Source organism: Branchiostoma lanceolatum, chromosome 15 (genome assembly GCF_035083965.1).
Source record: "Branchiostoma lanceolatum isolate klBraLanc5 chromosome 15, klBraLanc5.hap2, whole genome shotgun sequence".
Lineage (NCBI taxonomy): Eukaryota > Metazoa > Chordata > Leptocardii > Amphioxiformes > Branchiostomatidae > Branchiostoma > Branchiostoma lanceolatum.
This window is the reverse complement of record NC_089736.1, coordinates 3,960,282-3,980,556: the sequence shown is the minus strand read 5'-3', so window position 1 is coordinate 3,980,556 and position 20,275 is coordinate 3,960,282. Positions and strand designations below refer to the sequence as shown.

The window sequence follows — 20,275 nt, the reverse complement described above, 5'->3', positions numbered from 1 at the left end:
GACAAGAACAACATCATGCAACTGGGTTATGACTTAGGGGGACCTGTTTGACAAGAACAAGATCATGCAACCAGGTTACGACTTAGGGATACCTGTTGAAATTTCCACAAGGACAACATCATATGACTGAATTATAACATTATAAAAATATCCCCAGAAAAGTGTCTAGTATAACATGGAAATCAGTAAAAAATAGTTTAAAACATAGTTTAAAACAAAGTTAAAAGTAAACTTTTCTGATATTCCTGTAAGAACAGCTGCATGCACATAATCAGGTAATAGTCCATGTTGACAAATAGATAAAACAATATTTAACAAATATTTTTGATAAAGGAATATAGTCTGATAATTTAAAGCATACTTTGACTGATCATCTTTGGTTATTCAAAGCAAAAGGAAATGTGAGCTTACTTGGTCCAGCTGTCACATCTTCCTCCTCAGACATGCTTCTCTTCAGGGGTGACTCAAGCTCTGAAAAAAGAAGAATCGAATAATGTCAGTAAGTACCAAATGTTTCTATTCTTAACTGATGGATTGAGGAAGTGCCTTGAGCGCTTTAAAAGGCACTTCAACAGCCTCATTACTCAGATGGGTACCTACCGACTGTACTTCAGATGAAGGCACTACAACAGCCTCATTACTCAGATGGGTACCTACTGACTGTACTTCAGATGAAGGCACTACAACAGCCTCACTGCTCAGATGGATACCTACTGGCTTTACTTCAGATGAAAGATGATAACGATAACAAAAATCACCTTCAACTGTAAGCTTTGCTGACTTGGACACGTCCCCTGCCGGGTTCCTTGCGGTGCAGGTGTACACCCCCGAGTCTTCAGGGAAGGCACCGTCCAAGGTCAGTTCTGCCGTCTCCCCGTCGTAGGACATCTGGAAGTACTTGGAGGGCTTGATGCTCTTCCCGTCCTTGTACCAGGTGATCTCAGGGTCCGGAGCTCCATGCACCGTACAGGAGAACACCACCTCTTCATCTTCTTTGCAAACCTGGTGTTGTGTTACATGATTGATAAGGTTGGTTATGTACTGTAAAATGCATTTAAGTTTGCATGGTTTCGATTTGCCAGTAGGGAGAAAATGGAGTTTTCGTGGTGATTTTAAGTTTGCGTTTGAAACAATAGCAGCGCTACAGAAACACCGGCAAAAATGTCCGCAGTGGTTTCAAGTTCGCAACGAAGAGCTTGCAGCGAAAACCGCGAACATAAAACCACCATGAATATTTCTGCATTTACAGTATGTACTGTATGTCGAGAGGAGTTGGAAAAATACACAATCTCATCGAATTTCTAGCAACATGCTGATCTAGCTGTAGATTAAAGTGTGAGCACATTATGGGCATAACTGTACCAAAAAGCATCATTAAACATTACTTAGTAACCGACGAAATCAAAGCAGCTCATTCCCAAACTTACATATAGACTCAAAATGATTTTACAAAAGAATTATCAAGCGCCTTAAAAATGTAGTGTGTCATTTAAAGATCAAAGGCTGAAGCTTACAACTGGCTGTTGTCTTTAAGTTATTGAATCATTGTTAAAGTCCATCAGGCCACAACTGGTATCTAAAATCTTTTCAAAATGAACAAAACTTTCAAACAAGTACCTGGACATGCATTATTTTCGTAGAAGTGTTTCAAAATCTTAAAGACACTGCATTGAAGAAAAGAATATTCCTTACTATGTTGTTCAGCTCAGACTTGAACTCAGGCGGAGAAGCCTCATCGATGCTGTAAAACATGTCAGTATCTTCTGTGGAACCACTGTCAATGGAACTGGAGCAAAGCATTAGGGGTTAGTTCTACGGAAGGGGAAACGGTTACAATAGTCAAGCAAGGTACTACGCACTTAGGTATGCATGTCTAGTAGAAATAGGTTATTACACTGTTATCAAGAGATATAAGTCTATTATTATTGGTAAAAGAGTAGCTTAGGTTAGGCAGCACTTTGCCATTTACAGGAAGGATTGAAGTACATCTTGTTGATAAGAGAGAGATGGAAACGTCACTATGAAATGGATATTGATATTGATATTGTCTATAAAAAGCATTTGCCAAACCTGAGTGTATTGAAATGTTTTGAGATATGTATGGTGATAGTTTCTGGTAGTACGGCCTATTAATCTTTTTATACAGTTTTCAAGGCAAGTGATGGTAACTGAAATCAGGCCAGTTTGATGTTCTGGCTCAATTGTAGTGTGGCCATTTTGACAGAAAATCAAATCATTCATTCAGTCAATGCTCAATAAAGAAATATTTCATAAGAATTGAATCTAGTAATTTAGAATTGAATAATCTAATGAAGTAATTTTGAAATCGTAAAAGAGACTTCCATAATGATTACACTGCAAACCTTGCAAATTCTACTGTTAATAAAATTTGAATAATGTTTAATAGAATTAGGCTAAGCAGTGTAACAGTTTTCTATGGCAGGTTACTTTCGTCAGGGAGGAGATACATCTCTGGTTCATGCTCAGGGCTGGGGTACAGGACAGGGTTTCAACAAGGGGGAGGGGGTCAGGACGGGGGAAGGGTAGGGCAGGGGGTTAGGACAAAAAGAGGGGGTAGGGGCAGGATTGAGTTAAGGAAGGGAAGGTAGGACAGGGCTACAGTCAGATTCAGACTCTTCTAGATCTAGATGGAGTTTCTGCTTCACTTAAGTGGCTGAGCGTGTACAAATATTGGTCCCTACATGGTACCTTTTAGAATATGTAATTGAATTTCATTTAGTCTTGTTGCTTTTATTTTCAAAGCAACTTTGATGTTGCCATCTTTTTCATTCTTTAGGCTCATTCAAAATGTGTCGATAAGACTGCCCAAACTGTAATAAGAATTGAAACTGCAAGAATGCAATTTTGAAACGTTTGTAGCAGTGAAACATAACTCCATTGCAGTTCATCATGCTATTGATACAGTATGTCATCCACCTGCTAAAGAGTACATCTATTAGGAAAGGTCCATTGAAACCAGTGGTTTCAGAATTGTATTTCACCAAAATACACAAAAACATTTGTGACATACAAACAAATAACATGAACAGACAATGTAACAAAGAGACAAACGCACATAAACGATTACATGATATGATTTTAACCTAATCAAATAGAGAACGTGTCGGGTGTCAAATCAATGTAACACTACAGTCATGTATTTCTTCAAAGATACTGTCAGCTCCTGCAGCTTTATTTCCAATCATAATGATCCAACTTTGGGAATACTGACCTAAAATCTATCAATTTAGTTCTTCAATAATGAAGGAAGATATCTATTTCAACAGAGGACTCAATCCATGGAAGGTTGCCAAACATTCAACTTGGCTTGGAACAGTCCATGTGGGAGAGGGGTGTTTCCTACCAACCTTAGCAGAGATTGCAGCTGATCCTGTGTGATCTCCTTGTGCTGCTCCCCCTCCTGTACCATGAGATTGAACTCTTCCGTGATTGTTCCCTCTGCGTTTTCCAGGACACAGGCGTAGGAACCACCATCGGTTGACAGAACAGTTGGGATTTCCAGCGTGGATGAGAATTCGTCGCCTGAGATCTTGTAGCGTTTTCCCTTCTTGAGAGTCTGACCATCCTTTTCCCAAGAAACTATAAAAAAAAATTGATTTAAAACATTTTAAGAAGTCAAACATTTCAAAGGAAGGCTGCATGTCCGGGATGCCAACATGATGGCCTGTCGCTGGATTCAGAGTTTGAGCAACAAAATATGATGATTTTGACAACTTGAAATTACTTTAGATTGTTCCCAGTACTTAGTACTGAATTACTTTCCACTTAACTGTTAAGATCTTATTGACCTAATCCTTTCAGTTACTTGTAGTATCCATCCTGGTCTGCTTTTCTGTGTGAGCATCTATCATATGAACTTACTTCAAGGAAAGATCTACATGTACATGTAGTACCACTGGCATTAACAATCTTTTTAACCTGCCCTTGGTGCTGAAAGCGTTGTGCTTACCTTTCGGAGCAGGCTCTCCGTCCACCTCACAGGTGAACTTTGCACTCTTGCCCTCCTCCACAGTCTGCGAGGCCGGCGGCTCCAGGAACTCAGGCGGGAAGGGTCTCTCATCAACGTTCAGCGTGACAGTACACTTCTTCTCACCGTGCTTGTTGCGGATGGTGCAGGTGTACGTCCCCTGGAAGCAAAAGAGGTTTAACAGGTGTTTGAATTTTGATCCATTTAGACAAATTGGTAACATTTCATGCCACATTGCGTCACATGTATATACATGGCCATTTATATCTGTTGCAATACAAATGCAGCTGCAAAGACTGAAGGTAGGCAGATGTACCTGATTGATACTGTAACTGTAATTATCACAAAATAACAAAATGTGTATACATGTACATCACATATAACGTAATGATTTCAAACCATACTAACAATCACAATGTTTTATTTGCAAATTTAGGTGTAGTATCACTGCATATTTTTGCTGCATTACACATAACATAGTGTCTAGAACTATGCTGTGTGTAATACAACACAGAATGATGGGGTTATCTTATGGTACAATGTATCAATTACTGTGTATCTAAGTACCTTGTTATCCAGTGTGACATTGTCGATCTCCAGGGTTGAGCTGAAGTCCACTGTAGTGATGGAGAACTGGCCTCCCTCATGGAGGGGGTGGCTGTCCTTGGACCAAATAACTGGAGGACATACAGGGAAATTGTAATTGAAACTAGACAAAACTGCGGATAGTATTATTATATGGCAGTTCTAATTCCAGGAAAGCACAGACTATTCTTCTATTTCCATTCATTTTAGGACTTTTTTTCAGTCAGAAGGAAGGACAGGAAAGCTGTAAAGCATTCAGAAATTGAACATTCAAAAGTAAGAGATTGCATTCTTGCAAATTTCAAGTTTTTAAAATTATGCAAAACAAGTCGCTAAAATGCTATGATAAAATATTGGCTACATAATATTATGCAGGAAGGTAGACAAAGTGAAGTATTGAAGATTTTGCATCTTCTGTAACAAGACTTGATCAAACACACCTTGTGGTTCGGGGTCTCCCTCCACCTCACAGCTGAACTCCACAGACTCTCCCTCCATCACAGTCTGGTCCTCAGGCTTACTCAGGAACTCTGGGGGGACCTTCACTTCAACTACATTGATCTGTGTGGGCACAGAGTGATAGAAATGTTGAAAAAAGTCTAATAAAGCAGTGGAATCTTACTATTATCATCATAATTCCAGGGTCTTATCACTCCCAAGGGGGAACCCCTCCCTTGACTGACTCCAGTCTTTCCTCAGTTTTGAAGTCATTGGCCATGCATGTGGGGCCAGGTGTTAAATCTTACCATTAAAGAACCATTATAGATCTGACATCATCTTTAGAAAGTTAACACTGTTCCTAGATTTATAGTTCTAGTTACTGACATTTTAGGTCGGTACTTCAGATGGATTCCTTGAAATACAAAGATTCTAATATTTCAAACTGCATTGTTCTTTATAATTATTCATGAGAGATTCCAAGTTGCCACTAGATTTCAATTGAGATCATGGTTGAGATTCATGGTTGGAATTCAGACCTAAGAATACCACAATGACAATGTATGCTGCAATGTCTTCTAAACTGAACCGAATCAAATTTCTACTGTATACACAACGACCTGAAAGTCAACAAATGAAGACATTCTTCAAGTATAACGACAAACTCACATTCCAGTCAGAGATCCACAACTAGCAAACACGCTCAATCAGAACGAACACAATCAGACTTCCAAAACCGAAATCCAACTCTCAGAAAAGGCGCTTTCTGTACAGAATGTTTCAGTTGTGGAACAACACAGGCGACAATTAGTGAATAATTGGACTAAAATTATTGCTTTTAAGGAACTCTGTTATTTTGTCCTCTGCTATTAATTTGTATGGCTCTGTATGTTTCAATTGCAAAGTGTGAACATCAATGTGTAGACCACAGGAAGAATAGCCTCTTATGAGGCTAGATATGGATCTATATAAAACTTAATCTCAAACAAAGTTGCCCACCTTGAAGGATTTGGAGACAGAGCCTCGGATGTTGCTTGCCTCGATGGTGTACTCAGCAGAGTCCTTGAAGTCAGCACACAGGATCTCAAGAGTGTACTTGTTACCTGAAGACGTGATGCTGTAGCCATCCCCTCCCTCAAGAACCTTGGTCTTCTTGTCTTTCTTGGTCCATTTCACTGGTACAAAATAGATAGAGATGACATTAGTAAGCTTGAATAACGTTTCACCTCTTTTTCTTCTTGTCATTCTTTCTTCCTTCATGCATTCATCACTTTACACAGTGATCATTTATACTGAGGCCTATTGCAGCAAAACCATACAACCGTAATAACAAAAAAGCGACGTAAAAATGTTTCGGTCTATAAGCATTCAAAAATGTGTACACAAACACATTGCAAAATAATGGTTCTTTCACCTGGCATATAAGCTGTGCTGTTGTACATTTCAAGCAAATAAAGAAGACGATCTGATAATGCAGTTTAAACAACGGCTTTGTGAGCTGACTCCATCTTAGAAACATCAAGCCCACAAACCAATTATGTCTGCCTGACCCTTTGAACACCAGTGTCATTAGTGCAAATGAATGTCATTACCCTACCTGATGGCTTAGGTTCGCCCTTGATCTCCACCGTGACCTTGATGGGTTTGCCCACGTCAGCTGTGATGTCCTTGGGTGCACTAGGGAAGGTCGGAGGGGAGAACTTCTCCCTCACGGTCAGCTTAAACTCACTGGTCTGCTGCTCATTGGCACCTCGGGCAACAACCTGAACAAATGGAAAAGATAAACACGTTGTGGTAAACTACATGTAGGAAATATGAAGCCATGGGGAAAGTAGGAGGGGAGAACTTGTCCCTCACTGTAAGCTTACATGTAACAACCTGAACACACAGAAAATAAACACACAATGTGAATACAAGAGAATGTAGAAAATATGACATTATCCTTGAAAGGTTCTGAGCAACTTTGATGGAGTCAGTGTGTGAGAAGAAAAGTTAGCATAGACATGATTATAAATTCTAACTCTTTACAGGCCATGCATTCAAATTCTTCTAGATTGTAGATATTCATTATTTCCTCTGTAATGCGCTGCATGACTCAGTGGTAAAGGCTTTCACAGTTGACACCTACAGAGCCTAAGAATACAGTAATAGTAATGGATTCCATCTAGAAACAGCGCATCCTCTTAGTAAGCCTACCTTGTAGTTGCCCTTGTCCGTGATGAGAGCAGGTTTGATGTCCAGTGAGTAGACTGTGCCGTCAGCGGAGACGGTGTGGCGAGCGTCCTGTTTCACCTGGGTGCTGTCTTTGTACCAGTTCACTGGGGAAAACAATAGACCTGTTTTGAATGTGTTTCCCTCAAAATTTGCTCAAGCAAGAGGTATGAGTTATGAATAGTCTGCTTTAGATACATATGTATTTGATGTTAAAACTAGTCTTGTAAATTTGATTATATAGATTCTAAAAAAAAGAATGAAACTGTTCACCATAAATGCTAAGTACAAGGAATGGAAACAACTCCTTAACCACAATTTTTAAATGTAAGAATCTATACTTAACACTTGAAGTCATCACATAATGCTTAATATGTACCAACTACATGGCTTCTGTTACCATGCTGGTGTAGCATATGTGCACACCAATAGCGTTTAACCATCAGAAGAAAAAATCTGTGTTTTACATACCCATTGGAGCAGGCTTCCCTGTGATCTCACATGCAAACTCTGCTGCCTCCCCCTCGTCTATGGTGATGGACTCTGGGCTCTTCACAAACTCTGGGGGAACTGGGACCTGGTAAAGGGTTACAGAAAAACAGTGTGTCAAGACAACTTTAAGAGTGAGCATGAAGCTGGATATTCTAATGGAGTCATTCTAATTACTTGCCTGTTGATATTAAAGCTGATGCCTCAGAAATGTAACATTGAAAAGATATCAACTTTTTGTTCCATATTTGTTGCACAAATAGCTAATGGATTTTCTAAATAAAGTGTTAAATCCCTGACAAGCCCTCCCTGTGTACCTGCTAAATCTTGCTACAGAAACAGTAGAGACTTGTATGTGCCACTGGGCTCAATAAGGGAACAACAACCACCAAGCTTAAGAAGAAAGTTTAAAAACTAGAAGAGAGATTCAAAGGAAAATCGCACCTCTCTGATAGACAGAGTGAACTCGTATTTCTTCTGGCCGCGGACGTTCTTGGCGATGATGCTCCACTTGCCGCTGTCGGCCATCTCCGTGGGCAGGAGACTCAGGAAGGCCTTGTTCTCCTCCGTCCTGATCCGGATACGGTCATCCTGGGATAGCTGCTTACCCTCCTTGTGCCACGTGACTGGGAAAATGTTATCCAATTAATGTGTAAGAAGGGTCGTCATATACAGCTTGTGTTTTACATGTTATTGTATAATCAAGGTGTGATGAAACACAGATAGGATGTAGAAAGCCAGAATCTGGACATGTGTGTATCAAAGATGTTAGATTCTATTATCATCGCTATAGTTAATTTCGATCTCTATCTATCTATCTCCCTCTCTCTTACATATTGGTGAAACCCCCCCCCACACACACAGAGACAGACAGACAAATAGACAAACAGACATAAAGAGACAGACACTTGCATAGTGACTAGAATGTTACTTACAATGTAGGAGGGGCAGTACTAGTGGTATTATTGATATAGACAATTTTCATGACGCATTGCACATTTCTTAAATCTTTGGTTAGTGAGTAACTAGTTTTATCTCCCACCCCTGAGTCTGAGAATGAACTGAATTGACTGAACTAGGGTTTTATTTTTGCACAATCCTATAGTAAGAGACAAAAACTCCTGTGCACTTCACGTACCAACAGGCAGAGGCTCTCCTCCAAGCTCACACTCGAAGCTGTGATTGGTTCCCTCGTCGATGATGCCAGAGCGAGGCTTGGTCAGGAACTCAGGTGGACATGGCTTCCTGTTCACCTGTACACAGGTAAAACACACAGGTGAAGAGGGGTTGTAGAAAGGCTTATGATGCATAAAGCTATGGTTGCTTTGACATCTTATCCACAAGTTAAGAAAAATAAAATGGATTTTATTAAATACTGCTATACCTGTCCTTGGTGATGATATGCTTTTTAATAGTTAACGTTACCTCTTTCTGACTCCCATTACACACAGCCAGGTAAAACACTCAGGTAAAGGGCCCGTGCAAGACTCTTAAATTTTTAATATTCAAATGATCCCTGGTGCTGATTGGTTGTTAGTTCACAGATCCCTGGTGCTGATTGGTTGTTAGTAACTTGCATGTCATGTGATTGGACAAGCCTATATCAAATCATTCCATATAGATAATGAATGTTAAAATCTTACGTTGAAGTTGAAGTCACACGATACCTCTCCCTCAGAGTTGGTGACCTTACAGATGTAGTTTCCTGCATCGCTGACCGCAGCTGAAGGGATGACCAGGGAGTGGCGGTCTCCATCGTCGATGATCTGGCGCTTCCTGGTGTGGACTATCTCTTCGTCATCCTTCACCCAGGTCACTGCAAAGAAAAGTAGTTGTTGTTTTATTTCAGTTTATTCACATGTCAATGACGATCAGACAAAAAACTAAGTGCTCATGAGAAGCACTCTCCTTAAAAACATACATATAAATCAATAACACTGAGTAAAAAGTAGTTGTTAGGCCAATAGATGCTTACTGTAGTTCCTGATATTTCCATTCAGTTTGCTTTTTTTTTTTTACTGGATGTGTGTGGATGTCAAGTACAGTCTTATGAGTAAAGGGCATCAAAAGGTGCATCTGTCAAATTGAATGTAAGATAAAAACTGGTGATGGGAGACACTCTCACATGCTCACTCACTCACTTGCTTACTTGCTACCTTGCTTACTCACTCAGTCACTCAGTCAGTCACTCACTCACTCACTCACTCATTCATTCCTTTCTTCCTACCTTTAGGTGGAGGTTCTCCATCCACTTGTACATCAAACATATTTACTGAACTGTGGTAGACTTACTTATATGACAAACTCCAGAAGGAAGGGTTCCTCCTCTTCCCTCATTCATCTATTATCAACTCACTCATTCCTCTCTTCATTTGTACAAATCACCTTTAGGCTGAGGTTCTCCGTCCACTTGTACATCAAACACAGCTTCCGATCCCTCCTCCACAGTGGTGGACTTGGGTTTGATGACAAACTCCGGAGGGAACGGTTTCTCCTGCACAGTCAGGGTGAAGATGCACTTGTCCTGGCCACGCTTGTTCCGCGCCACACACGCCCAGTTTCCCTCGTCAGAAAACACTGCGGAAAAATGCGACTTATTGAATGCTAACCATTACATATTAACTTTGTACATGCTTAGCCCAGGAATATTACTCAACTCCTTATCTAATCTGAAAGCAACAGTACTCTCGTCATCCTTCATTTAGACTGTACCAATACTTATGTGCTGAACTGCTGATGTAATGCACTCACTGCATCTCTCTGTGTATTGAGCTCTGAATCCTGACATTGAAGCTACTCTAAGATCTAGACTTCATGGATAATGTCGTTATCAAAATGATTCTAAAATATAAATGTTAATCTGCACAAGTCCATTACTTTATAGTAGATAATACTTCTTAAGATATCCTAGATAGAACCTACCTGCTGAGAGAATCTCCAGGGTGTAAGTCTGTCCGTCAACTGCAATGATGTGACGCTCATCCTCTTGGATGGTACGGCCGTCCTTGGACCAGGTGACTAGAAAAGATGAATACAACAACTCTCAACAACAATATCATGAAATTAGATGATAGTAAGATTATAATGGAGCTTTCCTACACCCTGGATTAGAAACATAGAGACAAAAACATTGTCTAAAGCATTTTAAGAGTCATCTTAGTGAGTGAACAATATTCTAGAACCTTAGAATAGCTAGCCATTAACCCTTGACAGTCAATTTTCCTACAATGTTAACTGCTATTAATAGCATACTCAATGAAAATCATATAGAAAAGAGAAGGTGATGGTTTAGTCTGTGAAAAGAGAAAGCCATTAGTTTTAACCAATCAAGTTTTATCATCAGCTTGTCAGCTTGTAATGTTGGTCCTGTCATGGTTAACTGAAACTAAAACTTGAAAAAGGTTGAAGAAAGTCTGTTTGCTCAGAAAAAATGTTGATGAAAGTATTCTCTGGTTTCCTTGCTGTCTTTCTAAAACGTGCCCCATTTTCCAAGTCTGCAAAGTTTCTCTATTTCAGATTTGCTAGGCTCTCTGTCAGAAAGCAGAAATTAAACAAAAATGGAATTTTCCAATATTGAATAATTTTTCAACTGTCAAGATATGATTCAGTTGGAGTTGAATTCTCCAATTTTTTTTCAAATCTGTTACCTGTATCAAAAGGAACTCAGTTTGATGTGGTATAATGTACAATCATGATTGCAGATCATTGCTTAGATGTTGCAGATTTGTCGTGGCAACAGTTGCCATGGAAACCAGTGATTACCTTCAGGACGGGGATACCCTGTCACTTTAGAGGTGAATGTAACTTTCTGATCCTCCTTGACCGTCTCGGATGCTGGCTTCCTAGTGATTCGCGGAGACGTCGGTTTGGCGGTCACGCCAAGTTTGAAATGGCACGAAATTTCCCCGCCGTCGTTCTTAACGATACATCTGTAGTTGCCTGCATCCTCAACACGTACAGAATAGATCTCGAGTAAAGGAGTGAAGGAGGAGGTGCGAACACGACAGAGACCGGTGGTGGTGATGAGATGGTCTCCTCTGAACCATTGGGCTGGGATGAGAACAGGGATGGAGACAAACACAGACAGATGGAAACAAGGATCAAAACGAACATGGTGATATTTCAGGATGAAGATGAACATAGTATTATACACTCTGAGATATTTCAGCCTGAGGATGGAAATAATCATCGATATGTTTTAGGATGATAAAAAATAACAGATAATTGGGGATGGAAAAATAGAGGAGAACAGTAGACAAAATGATGACGTTTAGAAAAAAAATTAGGGTGGGAGGGGTACCATAGCAGGAATAATGACAAGAAAGATGTGGAGAACATCAGGAGAACAAGAAAGATGGGAAGATGGAAAGACTGATGAAGATAAACATGGAGAATGGTGTTTGGCATCAGAGAAAAACAGAAGAGGACAGCAGATACATGTAGAAGTGAGGAGATATTGAGAGAGAGATAAAGAGAGTGAGAGAGAGAGAGAGAGAGAAAGAGAGAAAGAGAGAAGGCAGCAAACATGGAGATGAGGAAAAGAGGAGAACAATAGGAAGATGGAAGGCATGAATGTTGCTAGTAATACAAAACACATAAGAAACGCAAGATGAAACAAAGATGACGACTGAAATGATGAAGCTTACAGATGTTTAAATCTTGAATATTTTTCAGACGCCATTCAAAAGAATACTGGTGCTGGAAGTGACCATAGTCCCTGACCGTTGATGAGGATGGGACAAGAAGGCTGTACAAAAAAATCATTGTTTGCTTTCATAAGAAACTAAAAGTCATGAAAGTTTTTGTCATTACCTTCAGGAGCAGGTGCTCCGTCCACCTCACACACAAACTTGACCCACTTCCCCTCCTCCACTGTCTCATCCTTGGGTGTCTTCTTAAACACAGGAGGAACCGGCAGTTCTTCTACAGTCAGGGAGAAGTCACAGTTGTCCTGGGTGGAGAGAAAATATTAGTCACAGAGGCAGAGTCATATTAAGGTATAGGATGTCACAGAAGAAAACGGTAACTTTTTTAAAATCATTCCTTTGAGTCATGTTATCAAAGAAAGTTACTTGGTGGAGATGAAACATTCAAAAATCTTGTAGCTGAAAATGTAATGTAGACTACCGGTAGTTTGTTTATTCCACATAATGGTGCTCTCAAACTAAACATGCATGCATGGCAGGGGCAAATGATGCTTTATTGCAAGATCAACGACTGTCAAACCCCCTGATGCAAAACCTATAAATCTGCCATAATTCTAAACGGTACTGCTGCATTGGTTAAACATATTGGACAATCTTGATTCAAAAGAACAGTAAATGACAATTTCTTTTCTTGCAAGCATTGTTTTCAATGCTGCTGTTTGAGTAACATTACTCTTCTTTATTGCTGGTGGTAGTCTATATTAGATTTTCTTAAGCATTATATTACCTCTCCATGCTTGTTGGAGGCCATACAGACATAGTCTGCGGAGTGGCTGATGAGGGTCTTGGTGATCTCCAGTGTGTGGGTCTTCCCTTCCGTCCGCAGGCTCACACGCCCGTCATCGTGCAGGAGACGGCCGTCCTTAGCCCAGGAAACTGGACAAGTGAACGTGTACATCAGGTTTAAAGGCACTAAAATTGCAAATATTCCCGAGAACAAAATCTTCATGTAGATGACAATTGCACAACCACTTTTCAGCAAATTTGCATCATTATTCTGAAACCATTACACACTAGACCCTCAAAACAACAACATACTCTACACTGGTAGAGCCCTAGGGTGGACTAATCACTCAACCTCCTTGGGAAAATCTACTTTCTATACTGTCCTAATCTTAAAGACCTTTAATGTTATCCAACGAAAATCTATGATGAAACTTAGGTAGCTTATCAAAGGAAAACTTACATACAATTTAATGGAATATGTACTAATATGATGCTACAATTTGGTAGAGAGAGAGAATTGTGTGAAATATGTACACTCAAGAGTTCTAAAAGATGCGGCGGACAGTGAAGCTTTTTGTAGTAAGACATTGTGAGCAAATCTCAGGACTTTTATAATTGAGCTTATTAGAATCAAAAAAAGCTTAAGTATAGAGTACCTATAAATCAAATGTATCTATATGGACAAAGTTACTGTCCTACCATACCTAACAAATCCAAATATGACATGTTGGACACAGTTTTGATTTCTTGTGGAGAGTACCTATAGCTATGATAAGCCCAGTTAAGTTGAAGAGCCAATAGATGCCCGACCATATATAATGATGTGATGTTGAGCTCACTACCCTACCGGTAATTGTGTGTGTGTTTGTCTGTGAAATAGACGGGAAACTTAGTTAGCTTGCGAAGAAGAGAAGTTGATGAGCCATTAAATGCCCAACTGATGTGAGCTCACTACTCTAATTATGTGTGTGCGTGTTTGTCTGTGAAATAGATGGGAAACTTAGTTCTCTTCGGAGCTTGCGCAGAAGAGAATTGAGATATTTTTAGCTAGTTTAAAGGTGATTTACCTGTCGGTGGAGGAGAGCCCTCTACCTCGCAGGTGAAAGCTGCAGCCTCCCCCTCCAGCACCGAGGTGGACTCAGGCTTCTTCAGGATACGGGCCGGCATAGACATGTCTGGAGAACAGTAATTAATATTGATTAAGTAGTTTGTCATCTACTCTGTGAAAACATACATCAGTTCAGTCTGGAATTCTAGAACAAAAGAAGCAATACGTTGAAGAAGGTTAGACATCCAGGTAGTAAGATGTGCCAAAAGTATTTACTCAAGCAACTGGATAAAACTTTTATTAAAAACAAATGTTTCAGACAGCATCTGCATCAGTCACTGACGAAAGAAAGCGGATGCTGTCTGAAACGTCTGACTGTTTCAAAATTTGATCCAGTTGCTTGAGTAACTATTTTTGGCGTAAAAGAAGCAATATGTGATGACTATATCCTACAGTGGCTATAACAATGCCAACTCTGGCTCACAGACACTAGTCTATTCCACAGTTCCATGACCGCACTACATCTACATCTGGGGACTCTCAACATATGCCCGGTCTCACTCTACAGTTCAACGGGGTCTCACTCTACAGTTCAACACTTGTGACTGACCTTTGACCACCAGTAGAACAGTAGCCTCGTCCTTCCCGCCCTCGTTGGAGGCCTCCACTGTGTACTTCCCAGAATCCTCCTTTTCCACCAATGGAATGACTAAAGCAAAGGTCTCTCCTTTCCTCTCATACCTACAGGAAAAATCATCTTAGGTAAAGATTTCATACGCGGTATTATGGCAAGGCCTGAACATTTTCATTGAAGCAAAGTCTTGTACCAACAAGGATAATATCTTGTCCCAGACTGTTTACTGTTTGATATTGGATCACCAAGTTTTCCTTAACCCCAGATTTCAGGCTACCAAATTCATTTTGCTTCCTCTATTGAAGCTTTGCTTCTGCTGTTTGTAGGTATCTTTATAATGCAATTACCTTCTTTAGATCATTTATCATACAACAACTAATATCAGATCATTAAAACAAGTAAATGCACATAAGGTCATTCCAACTTTTTACAGTCCATTAGCATTGTCCAAGTCCTCCAGAACAATCCTTGTATCACAGGTCAAATCATGGCTGTCACAGAAAAAGTTTTCAGCAATGCACTTCCCCATGGTTTTCAAAGAAGATGGCATCTGTAGACAGGCATATAAGATGCACCTTATTCCCTGACATTTATACTAAAACCCTCACCTTGTTTCCTGACTGTCCCTAAGGAGTGTTCCGTCCTGAGTCCACTGCACCTTGACTTCCTCTCCTACAGAGCAGAAACACGACAGAACAGCCGTTAGCTCTACTGTTAGCTGATCACCACAGATGGGAGTTACAGACTAATTATGTTTACCACCAGCAAACTTTAGCTCTGATGAGGGCACCCTCAGTCAAGTGCTAATTACTGAGGAGTACAGTTACATCATCATTACACTCTAGTTAATGAAGAACTAGAGATTACATTTTCAGAGGTAGAGAAAATTAATACATTCTGCAGCATTCAACAATGTTAAAGGCTTCTTATGTCCATCTTATTTTGTTATGTTAAAATAGTTGAAATTGAGGCATTGGGTTAGGAGGTTCTGATATGGCTATGGCTGGTTTACACACAATATTTACCTTTGAATAGTTCTCACAATGGGTTGAATTAGTTCTAGCATGCTGATAGTAACCATATAGTCAAACCATTAACGTAATCACAAATCATTTAGTAGTCCGTAGTGTAGAATTCGATGTAACTGAAACAACTAATGCTTTTATCAAATTATGATAAACGAGGAAGTTAGTTACAGCGTCTGTCAAGTGCTGTAAGAAACGTCTTACTCTGTGTCCAATTGCGCTCCTTAGATCTTAGCCAAGACATGTTTTTAAGGTTGGAGTCTAAGAGTCTATTTCTGAAAGCTAACATTTACTTAGGGGCTCTATCTGTCCAAATGTGGCATGACGCTGTCCTGTGAAGCCACTGGTCCACAAATAGCTGGCACCATGGGTCACTTTGAGTCACTGGAACATGTTGACCATGCAAACATTCTAGATCAATCAAGACTGGTCCAGTCTCAGCTTGATTAAATCAAGTATGATATAACTTCTTCTGTCTCCTGGAGGTCCTATAAATCAATTCTTTTCTTTGCTTTGCTTTGTGGCATCTTAAAGTTTCATGTTTGTCTTTCTATTTTTCATGATCTTTTTTTCAAAACCTCTCCAATTATCTTTTTTTTTCTGACTGACTTCAATGTACGTAACTACATGCTCAAGCCGAGCATGTAAACTGATTCAGGTAAGATTTAAAGTGCATGTAACTAAAGAAGAACTTTCTAAAGAACTCTCTAGAATACAATAACGTTAGATTACAAAGTAAATCTTGATCATCCTTGTGGTACCATTCACAGAGGTTTGAGTCACTAGACCGTTTTGGTGGCAAACTTTCCAGATCAATCTAAAGCACTCCAGTTTCAGCTTGATTAAGCCATGTGTAGGATGACTCCTCTGCGACTTTACCGTGATTGAGAGCAACGCAATGTCTCTAGTTGGTTCTGGGACATTCTAAAGTTGTAATGAAATAAGAGTCTGCGATTTTGCTGGTCTTGAAAAGTGACTGGCATTTTAAACATTTGGTATTTCAAGGTGGAACTAAGATTAAAAAAGCAGAAAGCTTTTCCCATGAAAAATTTAATGGGAGAAAATTACCTGAGTGTGCTATTCCCTACCTTTAACGATGGCTTCCAGCCTGACATTGTCTCCTTCCCCTGCCGTGACTCGGGTCTTCTTCAGGATGATCTTGGGGCATTCCGCCTTAGGCTTGGCTGGGGAGGGAGAAATGGAGGGTACACTTTAGACAATGGTCTTAGTTCCACATATTTATATCTTATCTTGCCTGGAGGGAGAGAGAAGTCCTAGTCCGGGCAAGCTGCCCGATATGATGATGATGATCTTACATGGGCGTCTTCGGAAGATCATTCTAATCTTGAAGGAGTGACCAGGGGGGAAAATAAAAGGCTTCCCCCTGTTTTTGTCCGTTTGTATCTACAGTTGTTTATTTATTTCTTTGTTTGCTTTCCCAAGTCCATTGATACGGACGGAATGATAGTCACAGTGCTTGAGAGGGGATATCGTCAAAAGATGGGATTGGCAAAACATGACGAGATGCGGCTCCCGACCGGCTACGCGTACGTCCAACGCGCTAACGCAGAAAGACGCCCCCTGTCGGAATTATAGGGTGCTACAGTTAGCAATGTGACCAACATTTTCAGTGATTGTAACAACCCAATCCCAGTATGTTTAATAGCACATTTTCAATTTTGTGCGATCTTTTAAAAAGAATATACCTTCATACTTTAAACTTGAAAGTTTACTTGGCAGTTGCAAAGTTTACTTGAAACTTTGCAACTGCCGTATGTAGATAACCATTTAAGTTCAATTGTCTGTTTTCAATTTCCTAGCTCTATTCAAACGTATATCCTATCAAAGCAGTTGTGACCCATCAAATGAAAGAATGTGCAAATCTTGGCCGAGCTCTTGAGTCAGTCTAGAGTCCACACCATAGAAGGTAAATTTGGCTGTCATTGGCTTCCGTCTGATGGGGAATTCCTGAGAAAAACGTCCAAGGCTGTCAGAGGTCACCTAACTTCAGTGTCATGTTCGCTGCCTGGAATGCAATGTCAACTTCACGGTCAAGTCCATGACGTAAGACGAAGCAGATGTTCCTTGTCGGACTGTGATCCCAAAAGCGATGTGAACTTGATGAAAGACAAGCCGTAGGGCCGATTAATCTTGTCAGGGCAAAGTTTTCGATGTCAGAAACATTTCTGTGGGCTGTTGAATGTGGGTCAAGGATATCGATCATGCGTGCGTGTGTTTGTGTGTGTGAGTGTGTATGCGTGTGTGTGTGTGCGTGTGAGTGTGTTTGTGTGTGTGTGTATGTATGTATGTATGTATGCGTGTGTGTGTGTGCGTGTGAGTGTGTTTGTGTGTGTGTGTATGTATGTATGTATGTATGTATGTGTGTGTGTGTGTGTGTATGTGTGCGTGTGTGCGTGTCTGTGTGCGTACGCGTGTGTGTGTGTGCGTGTGAGTGTGTGTATGTATGTGTGTGTGTGTGTGTGTGTGTGTGTGTGTGTGTGTGAGTGTGTAAGTGAGGGTGTGGAACTGATATTCCAGAAGTAATGTGAACTTGATGAAAGACAAGCCGCTGGGCTAATTAATTTTGTCAGTCCGAAGGCTTCGATGTCAAAAACATTTTTGTTGTGAAATGTGGGTCAAGGATCACGTTTGTGTTTACGTGGCAGTGTAAAATGGTTGGAACTTTCAAAGAAAGATTCAAGCCCATAAAAGGGGCCAAAAAAATGGTTTATAAACGTTTTACCCTGATAAATACATCGAGCTATCAGCACACTGTACGATCTTTCTTAATGTTTGTTAATCATTTTTTTTGTGGACTTCATAATGTCGTTTGCCGACCAAGTAGTCCGAATCCTACGGCAACAAAGCCCCCAACTTGTGTGGAGACTACGGCGGTCTTCCATTGACTCCTTTGTCTAAATCTTAGACTCTGTGCGAAAGCCCCAAATTCCACTGGTTACCTATTGACACCGTATTTGGCACAAACATCAATACAAAAAGGCTAGTCTGGATTACTGCCATCCGGCATTGCATTGCCTATCGGTCGTTTCCGATAAAAGGAACAAACCTTCATTCGTATGAGTATGCTTTTTTGGCTTGGTTAAACGGCCATTAACATTGCCATTAGCATTGCCAGGAGGTGATGTGAATTCAAAAGAACGAAATTCTGACATGTTACTTTCCTCAAAATCATTAGAGAAATAAGCAACTATCTTATCGATTTCATTATCTAATCTTTGTGTGTGTAAACACCATCTCCGGAAATGATAGCGATTCCTCACTCTTTTCTAATAGTACGGTCGATTCAATTTGATTATCAATGTTTGTTTCGTATTACAATTCTCATATCGCATTGGATCATTCTAAGCGTTTGGAAAATAGACGACAACAGTAATTTCCATGACGGTTACTGCCCTGTATACGTTGATTCAAAATTTTATTCAGTTGCTTGAGTAATCATTTTTGGCGCAACTGCCCTGTATAGTTGATGTCAGGCCTAGAAAACATCCAAACTGCGTCTGTCAGCGCTTGGGGTGGATGTCCACACGTCATCAGTTCGTCTGTGACATCGCACAGCTTGTGCAGAAATACCCGCTGTCATTTATAGCTGTTGAAGACAACGATTACATAAGAAAGCACGCTACATTTTCTACAGTCTAAATTGGTCAGTTCGTTAAAAGAGACCTTCAGACATTGTGACAACTTTATGGCCAAATATGAGCAACAATTTTGGCTCGAGGCTCCGAACTGTCGTGTCTGTCTCTCTCCAGTACTGCTTAATTAGCCAATTAGAGGTAGTTTAGAAAACACATTCTTGCACTTTGTACCGTTGGAATGTGCATCTGCCGATGTAAAACCAAAAGGTTAACATGTGATGGGTTGTAGTGTGTGTGTGTGCGTGTGTGTGTGTGTGTGCGTGTGTGTGTGTGTGTGTGTGTGTTTGTGTGTGTGTGTGTCTGTGTGTGTGCACGTCTGTATTTCTTTGTGCACGCACACGTGTATGTGTCGGCGTGCAGTGCATGTTTATGTATATCATTAAAGTTTTAAAGTGGTAGATTGTCCCATTCGGCGTTTTAGTGCTCGATGTTTTATACAATTTATTTCTGGCCGTGTTTCCACTAACAATCTCCTCCTCAGCCTCGGTGTTTACACCGACTGGTGCATATGTAACTGTAGATATGACGACGTCACCAGAATGGCGTGTGATGTTGACGACTCTGAAGCCAAAACTCGGTCCGTGATGTCGAAATCTCCACCCAGCTGTTTCACATCACTCCGTCTGCGGAAGTAGCGGTGAAGGAACCGCCGAGTGACCGTCCAACTAAAATGCTTTCACGGACACATTCACACATCTGGCCAAATTCTCTGCGTGCGAAGATTGGATTCTAGCAGATAAAATTTTTTTTAACCTAGATTATGTACAAT

The 20,275-nt window shown here is 40.4% G+C and overlaps 1 protein-coding gene across 10 annotated transcripts in view; it reads right to left on the bottom strand.

Moving 5' to 3' along the window:
- LOC136420862 (hemicentin-1-like) overlaps positions 1–20,275 on the bottom strand; it is a 53,865-nt gene that overhangs the window by 32,712 nt on the left and 878 nt on the right. For 8 of the 10 annotated variants that reach the window (XM_066407971.1, XM_066407975.1, XM_066407973.1 and 5 more), the window contains exons 3-25: positions 16,939–17,034; positions 15,434–15,497; positions 14,802–14,932; positions 14,211–14,318; positions 13,145–13,293; positions 12,524–12,662; positions 11,474–11,761; positions 10,634–10,729; positions 10,097–10,288; positions 9,355–9,527; positions 8,850–8,964; positions 8,156–8,337; positions 7,694–7,799; positions 7,208–7,329; positions 6,609–6,774; positions 6,011–6,186; positions 5,014–5,134; positions 4,556–4,665; positions 3,971–4,148; positions 3,369–3,600; positions 1,693–1,786; positions 759–1,002; positions 412–471 (exon numbers count right to left, since the gene is read on the bottom strand). In XM_066407971.1, coding sequence (XP_066264068.1) covers positions 412–471; positions 759–1,002; positions 1,693–1,786; positions 3,369–3,600; positions 3,971–4,148; positions 4,556–4,665; positions 5,014–5,134; positions 6,011–6,186; positions 6,609–6,774; positions 7,208–7,329; positions 7,694–7,799; positions 8,156–8,337; positions 8,850–8,964; positions 9,355–9,527; positions 10,097–10,288; positions 10,634–10,729; positions 11,474–11,761; positions 12,524–12,662; positions 13,145–13,293; positions 14,211–14,318; positions 14,802–14,932; positions 15,434–15,497; positions 16,939–17,034 — 3,342 coding nt within the window. The remainder of the gene's footprint in view (positions 1–411; positions 472–758; positions 1,003–1,692; positions 1,787–3,368; positions 3,601–3,970; positions 4,149–4,555; positions 4,666–5,013; positions 5,135–6,010; positions 6,187–6,608; positions 6,775–7,207; positions 7,330–7,693; positions 7,800–8,155; positions 8,338–8,849; positions 8,965–9,354; positions 9,528–10,096; positions 10,289–10,633; positions 10,730–11,473; positions 11,762–12,523; positions 12,663–13,144; positions 13,294–14,210; positions 14,319–14,801; positions 14,933–15,433; positions 15,498–16,938; positions 17,035–20,275) is intronic. The other 2 variants (XM_066407977.1, XM_066407978.1) reach the window with 2 other exon arrangements.